We start from the raw sequence: 15,200 nt of genomic DNA on the forward strand, positions 1-15,200 counted from the left end.
TTTGGGCCACAATCATCCAGTGACTTTACAAATAGACTTGAGCACACATACAGTTTGGCTAAAAAGAGCCAGTGCTTTCACAGAAGGATCTCATTGACTTTTAATGTAGTCTTAAAACTGTTTCTATGCCAACTAAACATGTTTTTGTACAGTTTTCTTTGCTAGGCAGATTTATATAAGACTTTTTTACGGACCTACTATAATAAGCTCTTTTTCTTCCTCTTTGTTTCATTAAAAATATGCTTAATTACTTGCCGAGTAGATAAAAAGAAAATAATCCCAATAAAATTATTAAACTTCTTTAAAATGGGAAAGGTGTTTTCCAGTACAAAAAAGTCTGCCATATTTCACCCTGCCGCAGTCTCAGAAGTAGTCGAGTTGACCTCGCGTGAGCTTTTTGACCTTTTTGCCTGAGGTGTGTGGCTCGGGAACTGACGGGCTGAAGAAGGGACACCGCCTTCGCTTTCCCGTCGTCCGACAATGACGTATACCTAGCTCTTGCCGAGTGTCGAGCTGGAGGTTTAAAAAAGAACAAAAAAACACTAAGACAAAACTTCTCAGACAGTGGTTCCTCACCCACAGCTTGTCCAGCAGAAGAGAGAGAGAGAGGGGCTCCCTGCCTTGACCAATCACAGAAGGGCGAGCACGTGACCACCATAAACAGGAAATGATTATGCTCTGTCCTCTGTTGCTATTTCAGCGCTCGACTGTTCGTAGGTTGGAGTCGAAGGAACAACGCAGCAAAAAGCAGCGCGGTAGTGCTACATAAATGTAGTCAGAAAGTATCGCAGTTTGACGGAGGAGGAATGACGACACCACAGAGAAGGTAAGCTTTATTTTACTGACGTGGACCCGCTTAAAAGTGTACAATAACGACTGTAAGTCATTAAAATGGTCCTATGCTGATATATTGTCATTGCAAATCACGTGAAAATACCGTAGAAATTCTTGGCCCTGATGTGTATTACCTGCATTTAAGACTACTACACGAAGAGCACAAAGTACATTGTCAGGACTGTTAAGAATAGAAACTAGGATCAGATTTAACAAAGTAATGTTTCAGCTCGATTTTTATGTTTTTAACCATTCACTCTAGAATGATGAAATATTTATATTTTTAAGCCATCAGATGCCTGAAATTGAACTTCACTTACACTTTTTATTTGCTTTTAGTCTGCTTATCTAGATTATTAAACAAACTATAATAAGAAGAAATAGATTGTGTTTCCTCTCACCCCTCACCCATTTTTTCACGTTTCCATCCAGAAAATTAAAATGTTAATAATACTTAAGAAAAAAATTAATGTTCCTAAATGACAAGGCAAATAAATAAATAAAAAATTTGAAGAAAATGTTCCTGGTAGATCTTGATTGTGGTCTTACCTGCTAATTCTAACTTTATTCAGCCAAATTATCAGAGCATAACTTGGCATGCTCTGATAATTGACCAGAAAGTGATATTGTTTTTGTTTTGTTTTTTTTCTTGATTAGTTATTATGGGTGAGCTGGAGGTGAAATATTGAAACAAATTCAAACTAAAAAACTCCTGAATGGCTTCAGGAGTGTCCAAAGTGCGACTCCCCACTCCAAAAAAAATATTCTCTCTCTCTCTCTCTCTCTCTCTCTCTCTCTCTCTCTCTCTCTCTAAACATATATATATATATATATATATATATATATATATAATGAAGAATTATAGAGATGTGTTACACCAGCACAGTTGGTCATGCAGATTAAGACTTTTTATTTTTAATGAGTGGAAAACTTAAATGTTTTTACAAGTATTTGCCTTTTAATAACCAAGTAGTTAAATGTTGTGTAGGTAAAAGAGAAAATTATTCTAAAATAATAATTTTAGAATTTTTAATTGGGGTGGGGAGACTACTTTCAATTTGGGCAGAACATTTGGACACTACCTGCCTACGGGCTTATCTTGTGAGGGTCCTGCCCCTTAGCTTGAAAATCAGCAGACAGAACGCATCTGTAACCAAGCAGTTCAATAATGCCAGTCTATACAGTTTTGTCATAACCAACCATTACAAACAAGTTAATCAATTTATGTTTGTTGTGTTTTTTTTATTTATGTTCTTCCGGTTCCTCCATTTTGCACCGCAGCTGACTGACCCACTGCCTGGCCGCAGTGTTCTCTGATAGAGTGTGTGAAGTCTTTTACATCACCCACAGTGAGGTGACAATTATGACTGTGCAAGTGTCGCTGGGAACCGGCAGCAGCAGCCGTAGCCATTAAAGTGACTGAAATTCCATTAGTCATAGGGTACGGTCACATGTCTGCCGTCTCTGTTTATTATCTCACTAAATGATTTGCTTTGGTTTATATCGGCTGATCCAACGCGGTGGGAAAGGAGCTCGTTTGAGCCAGTATGAACAGTGGGATTCATTGTGGACGGCTACTTGTGCCGCATGTGGACAGTAGGAAACGGTTAACGTTTTATGTTATGTGTTTTATGGCGCATAGAGCTCTGTGGTGATCAGGAGAAATGGGAGCAGCACTACTCACTCGGACATGGTGACCGGCTGTAGTCATGGACCCCACCACGTCCTCCACCTATGTTTACGGCAGGGCCTCCGCTGTCGACCAGTTGGACGACTGGGATCTCCTCCCCTCTGTGTCTGCTGGTTCTCTGAGCCAAGAGATGTTCTACGAGGGCCGGGCTGTGGAGGAAAAAAGCAAATTTAAATCCAAGCTGGTTTCAGCATGGAACAGCGTCAAATATGGTCAGTTTTTTTTTATTGTTCCCTACACATTAGGAATGCAAATAATTAATCTACTTACGATTAATTATTGATTAATGATTTATTAGATTAAAATGAGTGTCAGTCGATTAAGTACTAACATCAGCTTAGACCTTCTTTTAGTTTTGTAGTTTGGCCGCCATCCAGCAGAGGGCGCCGCTGATCATCCTGGTGATACAGGATGAAAGACGGTGGCAGTAAAGAAGAACAGGAAAGAGAAATGACTGTGCGGGACGCAAAAGACGCTTCTGTTTTGAAATAAACACTCGACAAGCTCCTTAAGTTTGACCTTAATTGCGTTCATTCAGCCGAGCTGCATGGCAAAGCAGCGTCAACTTCATGTTAAAATATCACTGATATGAAATGAAATGAAATGAAATTTTATTCGAACATGATACAAATATAAAAATAAAATAGTGCACAGTAACAAGGAGTGCATAAGAAAGAAGAGAAAATACAGATTTTTTTGTTTCAGTTAACATATCATGCTCAAAATGGGGTAGGAAGAAGTGAGAACTTATAAACTCCTACCCCTAAACACTTGAAACTTTAGAGTCCTACTGTCATTAAAAAAATCAAAATCAAAGTGGCAGTCAGAAGTAACAGTTACTAATATTTACCTATACATTTTCCCATTTTATGCTGGTTTGTCTTTCTAAACCCTTACACCAAGTTATCTGCAATACACACCTTATTGCTTTCTGTCACCCATATGTGTATCTATTGAAAATTACCTCTTTGTACTTTCTTTTGAATTGTGTTAAACTATTGCTTTGTTTTAAATCTTCATGTAACTTGTTCCATAACTTTACACCTTTAATTGAAATACAGAAGCTTTTTCTTGTTGTTCTAAAATTGCGGATCTTGAAGTTTGAGTGACCCCTTAAGTTATACCCCCCTTCTCTTTCAGAAAACGTGCTCTGTATGTGCTCAGGTAACAACTTTTTAGATACTTTGAACATAAACTGAGCCATTTTAAATTCTACAAGCTCGTCAAATTTGAGAATTCTGGATTTTATGAAGAGCGGGTTTGTATGCTCATAATAACCGACATTATGGATGATTCTAATGGCTCGTTTCTGTAGGACGGTTACCGGATGTAAAGAGCTCTTGTAATTAACTCCCCACACTTCACAGCAATATGATAGATATGGTAAAATCAGAGAGTTATATAGAATATGAAGTGATTTAACATTCAATACATGTCTAGCTCTAGCCAATATGGATATACTTCTACTGAGTTTACTCTGTAAATGTTTAATATGAGGTTTCCAACTGATTTTGTCATCTATTATTAGACCGAGGAACTTATTAGCAAAAACCCTTTGTAGAGTTACGTCCTCTATTTGAACTTGGATTTCAGTATTTTTATAACAGTTCCCAAAGACCATGATTTTCGTCTTGTCCAAATTTAGGGATAATTTGTTATGGTCAAACCATATCTTTAACTTACTAATCTCTGAAGTGACTGTTGAGAGAAGATGCTCTAAATTGTCGCCAGAGGCTAGAATATTTGTGTCATCAGCGAATAAGATAAGTTTTAATACATTGGACACTTTACTGATATCATTTATATAAAGATTAAATAAAATTGGTCCCAATACTGATCCTTGTGGTACTCCACAGACAGTCTCCTGCCAATCAGATTCCACATCTCCCAATTTCACAAATTGTTTCCGGCTCTTTAAATAACTCCTCATCCAGTCAGAAACTACTCCCCTAATTCCATAGCGTTCTAATTTTTTAAGTAAGATTTCATGATTTATTGTATCAAAAGCTTTCTTTAGATCTATAAATATCCCTACTGCCAGTTTCTTACTATCTGTTGCGTTGGTTATTTCTTCTATTAAGTCAGTTACAGCCAGCGATGTTGACCGGTTTGCTCTGAATCCATATTGACTGCTAATAAGTAGCGAATGTTTTTCTATGAATTGTTCCAGTCTTTTCTTAAAGAGTTTTTCCAGGATTTTAGAAAATTGTGGGAGAAGAGAGACAGGCCTGTAGTTAGTGAAGAGGTGTTTGTTGCCAGTTTTATACATTGGTTTGACCTTAGCTATTTTCATTTTGTTGGGAAATGATCCTGTTTGAAATGATAAATTGCAAATATAAGTTAGTGGTTTAGAGATTCCTTTAATTACTATTTTAATAGTTTTCATGTCCAGATCATCACAGTCAGTGGAAGTCTTATTTTTACAGTTATTCACAATGTTTATGATTTCTTCTTCTAGTACAGGGTTGAGATATAAGGAGCTGGGATTATTCTCAATTAGATATTGCTGAGTTGCAGTTTTTGTAGTCGGTATTTTTTCTGCTAATTGAGGTCCTATATTAACAAAAAATCTATTGAAATTATTGACGACACTTTTCAAATCAGTAATATTCTGTTCATTATCTATAAAATAGTCTGGATAGTTGTTATTGTTAGATTTTCTAATAACTCTATTTAAAATATTCCATGTTTCCTTAATGTTGTTTTTATTCCTATCCAGTAATTTATGATAATAGTCCTTTTTACATGTTTTTATAATATTAGTTAACTTATTTTTATATTTCTTATATTTGTTTTCTGATTCAGACGTTCTATGTTTTAGAAATTCTCTATAAAGTTTGTTTTTCTTTTTACATGCCTTTTGTATTCCTTTTGTGATCCACTGTTCATTTTTTTGATTGCTTTTCCTGTTATATTGTTTGATTGGGCAGTGCTTGTTATATAATATTTTAAATGTTTTTAAAAATTCTTCATATGCTAAATTCACATCATTCATTTTATATATTAATCTCCAATCGTAGGCCAACAACTCAGCTTGTAGAGCTTTTAGTGTCTCTTCAGACGTAACCCGTCTGTAATGCGTCTCTATTTTTTGATCGTCTGTTTTGCACTTACAGTCGTAGACTATGAACACTGGTAAGTGATCAGTTATGTCATTCATTAATATTCCACTAGTTAAATTATTTTCCAGCACATTTGTAAAAATATTATCAATTAAGGTAGCGCAGTGCGATGTAATGCGACTGGGCCTGGTGATTTTAGGATACAGGCTTAAACTGAACATGGTGTTAATAAATTCTTCAGTCATTCTATGTTTATTTGGATTGAGAAGGTCAATATTGAAATCCCCACAGAAAAATGTTATTTTTTGATTAATTGTTATAAATTTTTCTTCTATCCAGTTGTTGAGTACTTCAATGTTTGATCCAGGGGCTCTATAAATGCAACTCACTAAGACATTTTTCCTTTTTTCCACGAGTATTTCTATAGTCACACATTCAAACATGTTGTCCATCACAGTTGACATTGTTTCGATCAACTTATAATTAATCTTCTTGTCAACATATAAAGCTACTCCCCCTCCATTTTTGTTTTCTCTGTTCTTACAAACCATTTCATAACCATTTATTTCAAAATCTATGCCCTTATCACTATTGAGCCAAGTTTCTGATAAGGCAATAACATTGAAGGTCTGTGAAAGTTGTTGGAGGTATTGTTTGATGCTGTCAAAATTTGCATAAAGGCTTCTGCTATTAAAGTGAATTATTGACAGCTTTTGTTCTGTTTTAATGCTGTTGTTGAACTGATCATCGCTGTAATAGTGACAACTATCATTGCTGACATTATAGAAGTTGTTATCAGGATCAATGTCAGTTTCAATATCTTGCTGATGATAGTTTCTGTGTTGGAATACTGGTAGCTCTATATCCTCATAGGCCGTGATCTGTTTCATGTTTCTCTTTCAGAAGTGAACGTCAGCTATGTCTGGCTGTCTGTCATACATTGTTGGATAATTTAGGGGTACTAGTACGTGGATGGGTGATCAACTTATCATAACGTAGGTAAGCGATGTCCCCTCTTTGACGTGCTGCTTTTAAGTCCGGCATTAGTTCCGCCCTCCTTTTCCTTACTGCATCCGTGAAGTCTTCGTTAATGAAAATCTTAGATCCCTTAAGTGCCTTGGTGCTCTGCAGAATAGTTGATCTGTCCTTGTATCGTAAAAATTTGACAACAATGGGCCTGGGTCTGTCTCCTCTATGTTTACCGGTGCGGTGAGCTCTCTCAATATCAACCTTATGTTGAAAGTTTAGCTTTTCATTTAAAATAGTTTTCACTTTCTCCTCAGTCTCAGCCCAAGTCTCATTTGGTGATTCAGTAATTCCATCAAAAACCAGATTGTTTCTCCTTGATTGCCCCTCAAGGTACTCCATTTTATCAGTGATAGTCATCATACCCTCACATACTTTAAATATGTCTGACTGCACCGTGTCACTTCGGTTCTTGTGCTTAGCACTTTCTACTTTAATGTCGTCAATATCTTTCTGTGTAAATTGCAGGCTGGTTTTAATGTCCTGTAGTTCTCGTGTCATTGCGTCCATTCTGGTGTTAGTAGTGTCCACAATGATTTTAACAAAACCCTTAAAATTGTCCTGTTGTTGTTGGAGTAACTCCATATACATTTGCTTTTGCTGGCTCAGCAACTCTTTGACTTGCGTGAGTGATACATAGTCCTCATCTTGTCTCCCGTCGGTCTTGGATCCTTTTGGAGGCATTATTTCGCTTCTTTTTGCCTGTCGCTTCCTTAAGGCTCCTACTCAGCAGTTGGAGGCCACTGCGCTGTCTCTCTCGGCTTGCTGTCAATCCAACGTATCGTTTTCCACTGGTTTTGTCCTCTGTTAGGTCGGTTAACTGCCGGACGTTGGCCTCGTCCCGGTTAGCAGCCGCGATGTTAGCAAGCTAGCCGCAGCAAGCTAGCCGCACTGTCGCTCTGTGAACACAGACACCCTGGGCCAGACGCGTTGTCCAAGCACAGCCGATCTCTCGCTGTTCAGCTGACTGTGGTGGATATGCTACAAAACGGTGGATGTGACGACAATAAAGCAGGATCTACGATGGCGTATTAGGGTCTCTGTAGATGGGGGGGAACGGGAGTAAATTTCCGCCAGTTAACTCAAAAATTTTTAGATTAATTCTCCGGAAACGTGTTTTTTCTAGACAAAACACGTTTTTGGCGGAAATTTACTCCTCTTCTTCTAACTACTGCGACCCTAATGCGCCGCTGTACATAAAAGACAAAACTTGCAACATGACGAAAAACAAAAAAAAACATTGTGCTAATAAGTACGGTTGAGTTTTGCAGTTCGTGGAGCCAAATTTTAACATTTCTTCAAAAGCAACCACAGACTAAGTTTAATTACGTGAGGACCACAGTTTTCAGTTCATTCAGTCAGCATGTCATGTCATTTAACCATATAAGATTAATCATCGATACTTTGCATCCCTACAACACATATTTAGATGTGTTTCTATTTTTTAAGAAGAAGAAATGAACCCCTCTCTTTACTTCACCAGGCTGGACCTTGAAGCAGAAATCCAAATTTAACAAGGGCTCGCCGCTCATCATGCTGGGGAAAACCTACAATCTCAAAGATAGCGGTGAGGTCAACCAAACCAAACATTCGACCGCGCAGCTTTTGGTAATATTTCAAAAAAGTTTTCAATTCCGTCTCTGAACCCTTTCAGGGGACAAGGAGCGTTTCCGCCGCTCCTACGCGTCTTTCCTGTGGCTGACGTACAGACGGGGCTTCCCTCAGCTGCCGGGCTCCTCTCTGACCACAGACAGCGGTTGGGGGTGTGTTCTGCGTACGGGCCAGATGCTACTGGCTCAGGGCCTGCTCATACACCTGATGCCTGCAGGTGACAACACATTCAATTAAACACGCAAATATAATCTAATGGGAGAGTGAAGGAAAATGAAAACATGCTCTTTTAATTAGCTGTTTTGATAAAACTGTTGCTGTGACACTTTTATTGGCTTTCATTGGGCTCAAGTAGCCACAAATCGCACAGTTGTTGTTAGGCCTGAAACAATTGTTTCGATTAATCGTGGTGAATCGATTGTCAACTAATTTAATAATCAATTATTCACTCGGACTCAATATGTTGTTTGCTGAAAACACACTTACAGCTGTAATTAAGCCAAAAATGTACAAAATATATACATTTTTGCATTTAAGATAAAGAAACCTTCTTTGTTGTTAAAAAAAAGGAATTGAATTATTTGCATCTTTTTAATGTATTTCTAATATTACATAAAAAAAAGCTTAAATGAGGAATCTGCAGAATGTGCTAATTTAAAAAAAAATCTAATTAATCAGAGTAATCAAGATTGATTGATAGCTAAGATAGTTGTTAGTTGCAGCTTTAAAATGAAGTATTTTTGAATTGAATTGAAATTGCTGTCGACGTAGGAAAGAGGCACACAGAAAGCAGCTGAAACGCTACTTCCATAAATGTTATGACGTTCAAATAAAAATCCTTTTAATTGGTGAGGAGAATGACATTTTCTGTGCATAATTTAGTGGAACCTCACTGAAACTGTCACCATCACAAAGTCACACATAGCAGTGAGTAAGCATGATTGTGCTATTGTCACACCGATAACTGATGGCAACATTGAGCAACTTTATAGAAGATTGTAGCAGCAGTTAGCCCTGTCACAATAAAAAAATAGCTGGAAGATAAATTGTCACAGAAATTACTGCGAAAAAGGATAATATTGTTTTGAGACCATTTTTGAGTAAAATGATGGTAATGGCCTAATAATGCAAGTTCATCCTAACTTGTCATGCGATCTGATGAATTGTGTAAATGCTTATTGCGGCAGGCGTAGCTGCAGTGAACTCGCAGGCGTCTACTCTTTCAAAAACAAATAAAATGTGAAAACAGTCGCAGCAAAAACTGAAGCTACAAAGCTTGCAAAACTGCTAAAAACTTTTTACTCCCACGACTATGCATGATGTAATTAGGTAACATTTTGGGGGAAAAGAAAAAAAATCTCAGAACTTCTTCTAGACTGGACTTGGCCTGTGCGGTTCTCCGGCGTCAAGGACGACCTGGACCTGCTCCACCCGGCCGACTGGACAGCAGGGGAAGTCGGGAGCAAGAGGGGCCGGAAGCTGAGCGTCGGCTCCCTCCTGGACAGACCCATGGAAGCCACGCACAGGAGGGTGGTGGGCTGGTTTGCCGACCACCCCACGGCCCCGTTCGGCTTACACACTCTGGTGGAGCTGGGGCGAAGCTCGGGGAAGAAGGCTGGCGACTGGTATGGCCCGTCCATCGTGGCTCACATCCTGAAGTGAGAAGTGAATGAATCCCTCGCAGCTGTTGGAGCATCAGAGTGGGAGATTCTTCGTACTCTGACGGTGAATCTGGTCCTGTTTTCAGAAAAGCTGTGGCGGCTTCGGCGGATCTCCCCAACCTGGTCATTTATGTTGCACAAGACTGCACCAGTAAGTGGTTTCCACATAAAATGTTTAAACTAGAGATGCGCCGGTCAGGTTTTCTTTATCTAGACCGATTTCCAATTATTTTTTTTTGTTACAGTCTAACCTGCCGATTCCCGTTTTTTGTCTAACAACTATAATGATGCCATATCATGTAAAGTCAACTTTTTTGAGCTTTATATTGTGTTTTAAAGATATTCTCTCATCAAAAACACATCTGGAGTGTTGCTCCCTTGATTTGTTTATGCATGTTTGAGAAAGCCTTTAATCTCCCGTGGCAACCATTCAAACCATGCAAACACCTTTGAGCTCCTTCAGACTAGCCAACAGCAATTAGCAAACACCAGTTAGCATCATGAGCTCTTAATAGGAGTTATGTCTCTGTGAAATGCTGATTTAAAAATGCTGTTAAAGGGTTGACAACGTGATGACTTCCAGAAAACGGAGTTTCAGGAAGAGCAGGAGCTTCTTAAAGAGACAGAGACCCAATTTCAAGGCATTGAATCCATCCATCCATCCAGCCATCCATTTTCTTTACACCCTTGTCCCTTAGTGGGGTCGGGAGGGGTGCTGGTGCCTATCTCCAGCTAATGTTCCGGGCGAGAGCAGGGTACACCCTGGACAGGTTGCCAGTCTGTCGCAGGGCAGGCATTGAATTACGATGTGAAATTTATTTAAAATCATATTTGACCTATAAAGCATTTTTATAACCACTGAAGATTACATAATTACTTTTTTGTACTTTAAAATGGCACTATATGCCTGGAAAATATGTAATACTGCCTCTTTAATAGGTTGCAGAAGTTTTGAATCAAGCAGGATTAATCTGTATATAGCTAAAAATATATATTTCTATTAAAGTCAAAAAAAGTGAATCAAAGCTGAAAATGGTGAGATTTCTTTGTTTTGATGCCTTTAATGGACAAGGAAAAAAACTTGGGATCAACAGAATATGGTCAGTTTTCAATCTAATTCCAATTGGTGCATTTCTAATAAATATTAAACTGAATTACCTTTTCAGCTTTATTTCTTTATTTTTTATAGTCTACCTCCAGGATGTCAGAGGGCTGTGTGAACGGCCGCTCCCTCAAAGTTGGAAGTCCATCATCGTCCTGGTTCCTGTCCGGCTCGGAGGACAGGAGCTCAATCCCTCCTACATCACCTGCATCAAAGTACTTAAACCATACATGGCTCTGTTGTTAATGAGGAGAGAATTAGCATTCTGTGACCAGAGATGTGCTAACCAGTCAGCGAGAGTCTGGAATGAGCCCATTTTTGTTTAATAAGATAGGCTGAAATGTCCAGAAATTTTATTTTTATTCTGTTCTATTTGCTAAACCAGCAACAAACAAGCATGTTCTGTTCATGCATTTTCTTTCTAGAAACTTCTGATGCTGCAGTGCTGCATCGGGATCATTGGTGGCAAACCAAAGCACTCTTTGTTCTTCGTTGGCTTCCAGGGTACGCTTGGTGACATTACGACATCTGATCCATCTAATCACGGTTTTTAAGTTTAAAAAAAAGTATATATTTCATTTTGCCTTCCCTCCACCCTTGCTTCGATGAAGACGACCATCTGCTGTACTTAGATCCTCACTACTGCCAGCCTGCAGTGAACATAAAAAATGACAACTTTCCCCTAGAGGTATGAGTTAGCATTTCACTTCCTTCCCTTTTTATCACTTTCTGTCTCGTGTCGCCTGGTGACACCTGCTCAGTTTATCAACCGTTAAAACATAGTAGGTAGAAGAAACAAGTTCATATAAATACATCTTGTCATTTAAACTATTATGGAACTGACAGAAATCAGAGCTACACTTTAAAAAAAAAAATCTCTCATTGCTGATGATTTTCTAATTTTCTGATTGTCTCATCTTAAAAGGCCAAACTTTATGAATTTTGGGGGGGATTTTATGTGACAAACCAAAACAGTGGTGCATAATTGTTGGGACATCTGTTGTCCCTGAACAATGAGCAATTTATCTAGCTAAAAATAAACAGAGGGTATACAGGACAAAGTTAAAATTACTTAACTACACAAATTCCGTCAGTACAAACGGTATACAGAGTTTTCAAACTTATTTTTCTTTTACTTTAAAATTAGTCTATCATAAGAAAATCCCAATAAGATAGATGGTTGTTCTTGGTTGTAATATGACAAAAAGTGGAAAAGTTGATGTGTGAATATTTGCATATATTTGTGAACGTTGACCCATTTTTCCGATCTTATCTCTCGTCGCTGTTTGCAGTCATTTCACTGTAAGCATCCCAGGAAAATGCCCTTTTCCCGCATGGATCCCAGCTGTACCATAGGATTTTATGCAAAAGGTCAAAATGAGTTTGAGCTCATGTGCGCAGCTGTGAACGAGGTACGATTTTCTTCTTGCTATGCATCAAAGGTAGCATTTCTTTTTTAAAGGGGCAATGTTATGTAAAATAATGTTACGCCCTCATCAAAAACATACCCGGAGTGTTGCTTTAATTCTTTCATGCATGTTTGAGAAACCCTTTAATCTCCTGTGGCAACCACTCCGCTGTGCAAAACGCCTGGGTGGACCTAGCTCCGCCTTCAAGACAAACTCCTCCCTGACAGAGCAGCAGTCTCCATGACTCCCCCACTCAGCTCCTTCAGACTAGCCATCAAGGTAGCTAAAACCAACAAAATGGCAAAAATTTAATTCAGAAAACATCTTTGTTACATGAAAATAAAAAACGTTAACTAATGGGGGGGAGGAACTAAATCAGTGATGACAGTAGAATGCTTTGACATTTTTTGCATTCTGGACCCAAAAATTAACCAAGTATGAAACTACTGTAAAATTGTAAAACTTATAAAAGCTAAACTAAAGCTAACCAATGTTTACTGACTAACAAAAAATAGAAAACTAACTATACAAACTAGCTCAAACTTACTCAAGTCACAACAAAATTAAATGAAGCTACAATAAAGAAACCCCAAAACTATTCTAACCCTGCTAGCCAGCAGCAATTGGCGAACATCTGGTGAAACTGCACATCTGCTGAGCTCATTATACGAGCTACTTCTCAGTAAAAACGTTGCTAAAGGGTTAACAGACGAGCCATATGATGATTTCCTGTAGACAGAGTTTCAGAAAGAATAGGAGCTTCTTAAAGAGGCAGAGGCCCAATTTCGAGGCGTTAAATTACAAAGTCAAATTTCTTCTAAGTCATATTTGATATGTAAAGCATTTTTATAACTGAAGATGACATAATTACTTGATTTTGCTATAAAATTATACAATGTGGCTGGAAAACGCATAATACCGACCCTGTAAGTTCAGAGAGGTTTAAACGGATATTTCGTTGCGCCTTAATCTTAAAACTCACAGCTTTGATCGACGCGTTCTGCTCCGCAGGCCGTCTCCACGTCGGCAGAGACGTACCCCATGTTTATATTCTCCGAGGAGAAGCGTCGGGACGTGGAGGAGGAAATTGTCAGCAGCATCACTTGCATCCAGAGAAATGGCGAACCGAATAACGAGGACAGCAACAGCATGGACGAGTTTGTTCTGATATGAACAAGAAACGGAGGAAATGGGCTTTTTGTCTGATTTGCGTCTGTGCGGAAACCGGTGAGGATTTGCAATCTTCGATGAGCTTGCAGGACTCAGTCGGGAACACACAGGTTCAGCCAGGTTTTAGTCGCCTCTCTGCTGTCTTTTTATCTGTATTTTGTGCGTCTTTGAAATTGTATTTATTCCAAATAAAGAACATTTGCATTCATTTCTTTTAGCAGAAGAGCTCAGAGGAACAAAAGTGTCACATGTTACTCGTAACACGAACCGACAAAAGGGAAGCTTTACGGTGCAATGTGTGTGTTTTGTGCTCGTGTGGCTAGATAAGCTGCTCTCTACATGGACTGGAAACGCGGATTTCTAAATTTTGATTTATGACCCTGTTTGAATTTAAACAAAATAATAAACCATGCTCTCTAAATGGATGTCTTGCTGTGTTCATGGCGGCTTGTCATTGGTGTCTTTTAATGGTAATTCACCCATTGAAGACATTCCACACCAGTTTATTTTTCTATACGTATTCTTAGGAAATATTGAGGTAAATGACCATACAAAGTTCCAAAACTCCTCTCTAATTCAATGTGATTATAGATTATTGTCCCTATTGGCATTCACGCAAGTTCTTCAAACATATGGTAGTCAACTAAAACGAACTCTGCATGCTATGATTAAAACCATTTTTAGCCTTTAGGCCTTTCACTTCTTCCTTTGTGGTCTTCAACAAAACGGTTACATGAGACTCACTGATCTCTCACTTCCATCTTTGTGCAGCACCATGAAAGCAACTTTGTTGTCTTTTGTCCCTTTTTGAAATAATTTTGTCTGACTCTCATGCTCAGTTTGCACAACCAAGACAGAATAGTAACTAAGGCTGAGGTACGAATTCTCGATTCAGCAAGGCAAGAAGCTCCAAATGTAAGCAGAGAGGCGACTCCTGAGATTACCACAACGCCTGCAGCTCTTGCTGGTCCAAGTCCAACACGTCGGACATAAGCCGGTCTTTTCCCTGTTATGGAATCCTTTATGTAGTCAACATGGCCGTGTAAGTCCTACACTGGCTTGGTCTCAACATCTTTAGACTTCCCAGTCACGTGCGCATGATTGTGTGTTTACCAAGCTGTAGCAAATGACTTTCAGTTCCACAACAACAATTCTGATTGTTAAACAGAACATGCAGCTCTTTGCAAAAATATTACTGACACATTTCTGCTTTGTTACGGCAACGAACTTTAATGTATTTTATTAGGGGACAAAAATTGTTTTCAGCCTTTTTTTAATACTCTGATATACATAATTAAATCCAGTGTACCCAATTATTTGGAACATGGTAACTCTAGAGGAGCTACAGGTATCCACAAATCTAGCCTTTACGGAATTAAGTCAAGAAAAAGGTAATAGGGTTTTGTTTCTTGGAATAGTGTTCACAATGAAAGTTGGTTCTATAAATATGTAAATTTTAGTGTTTATAGGTTATAAACATCCAAATTACCACTTGTCTTTAATGCTGTGTTTGTACACTGATCTGTTTTGGTGTAAATATAACGTTCTCCAAACGTTAAAAAGAATAATTATTTGAAGACTGATTTAGCTAATAGAAAAAGAAAGCTATTATGATTTTAATTATCAGCCGAGTTA

General features: G+C 38.4%; 1 protein-coding gene across 1 annotated transcript; it reads left to right on the plus strand.

Annotated features, from left to right (window-relative positions):
* The first annotated feature begins 678 nt into the window (after nt 1-678).
* Nucleotides 679-13,986, plus strand: LOC106927651 (cysteine protease atg4da-like). Its single transcript, XM_015003354.2, has 11 exons — nt 679-826; nt 2,477-2,736; nt 8,096-8,179; nt 8,267-8,440; nt 9,599-9,881; nt 9,971-10,035; nt 11,074-11,201; nt 11,412-11,490; nt 11,598-11,674; nt 12,279-12,398; nt 13,407-13,986. Exons 2-11 carry the CDS (start codon nt 2,544-2,546, stop codon nt 13,566-13,568), a joined length of 1,365 nt encoding a protein of 454 aa, XP_014858840.2. The 5' UTR covers nt 679-826; nt 2,477-2,543; the 3' UTR covers nt 13,569-13,986.
* The last annotated feature ends 1,214 nt before the right edge of the window (nt 13,987-15,200 follow it).

Source organism: Poecilia mexicana, unplaced genomic scaffold (genome assembly GCF_051168715.1).
Source record: "Poecilia mexicana isolate PSO_F unplaced genomic scaffold, ASM5116871v1 scaffold_8, whole genome shotgun sequence".
Taxonomy (NCBI): Eukaryota; Metazoa; Chordata; class Actinopteri; order Cyprinodontiformes; family Poeciliidae; genus Poecilia; species Poecilia mexicana.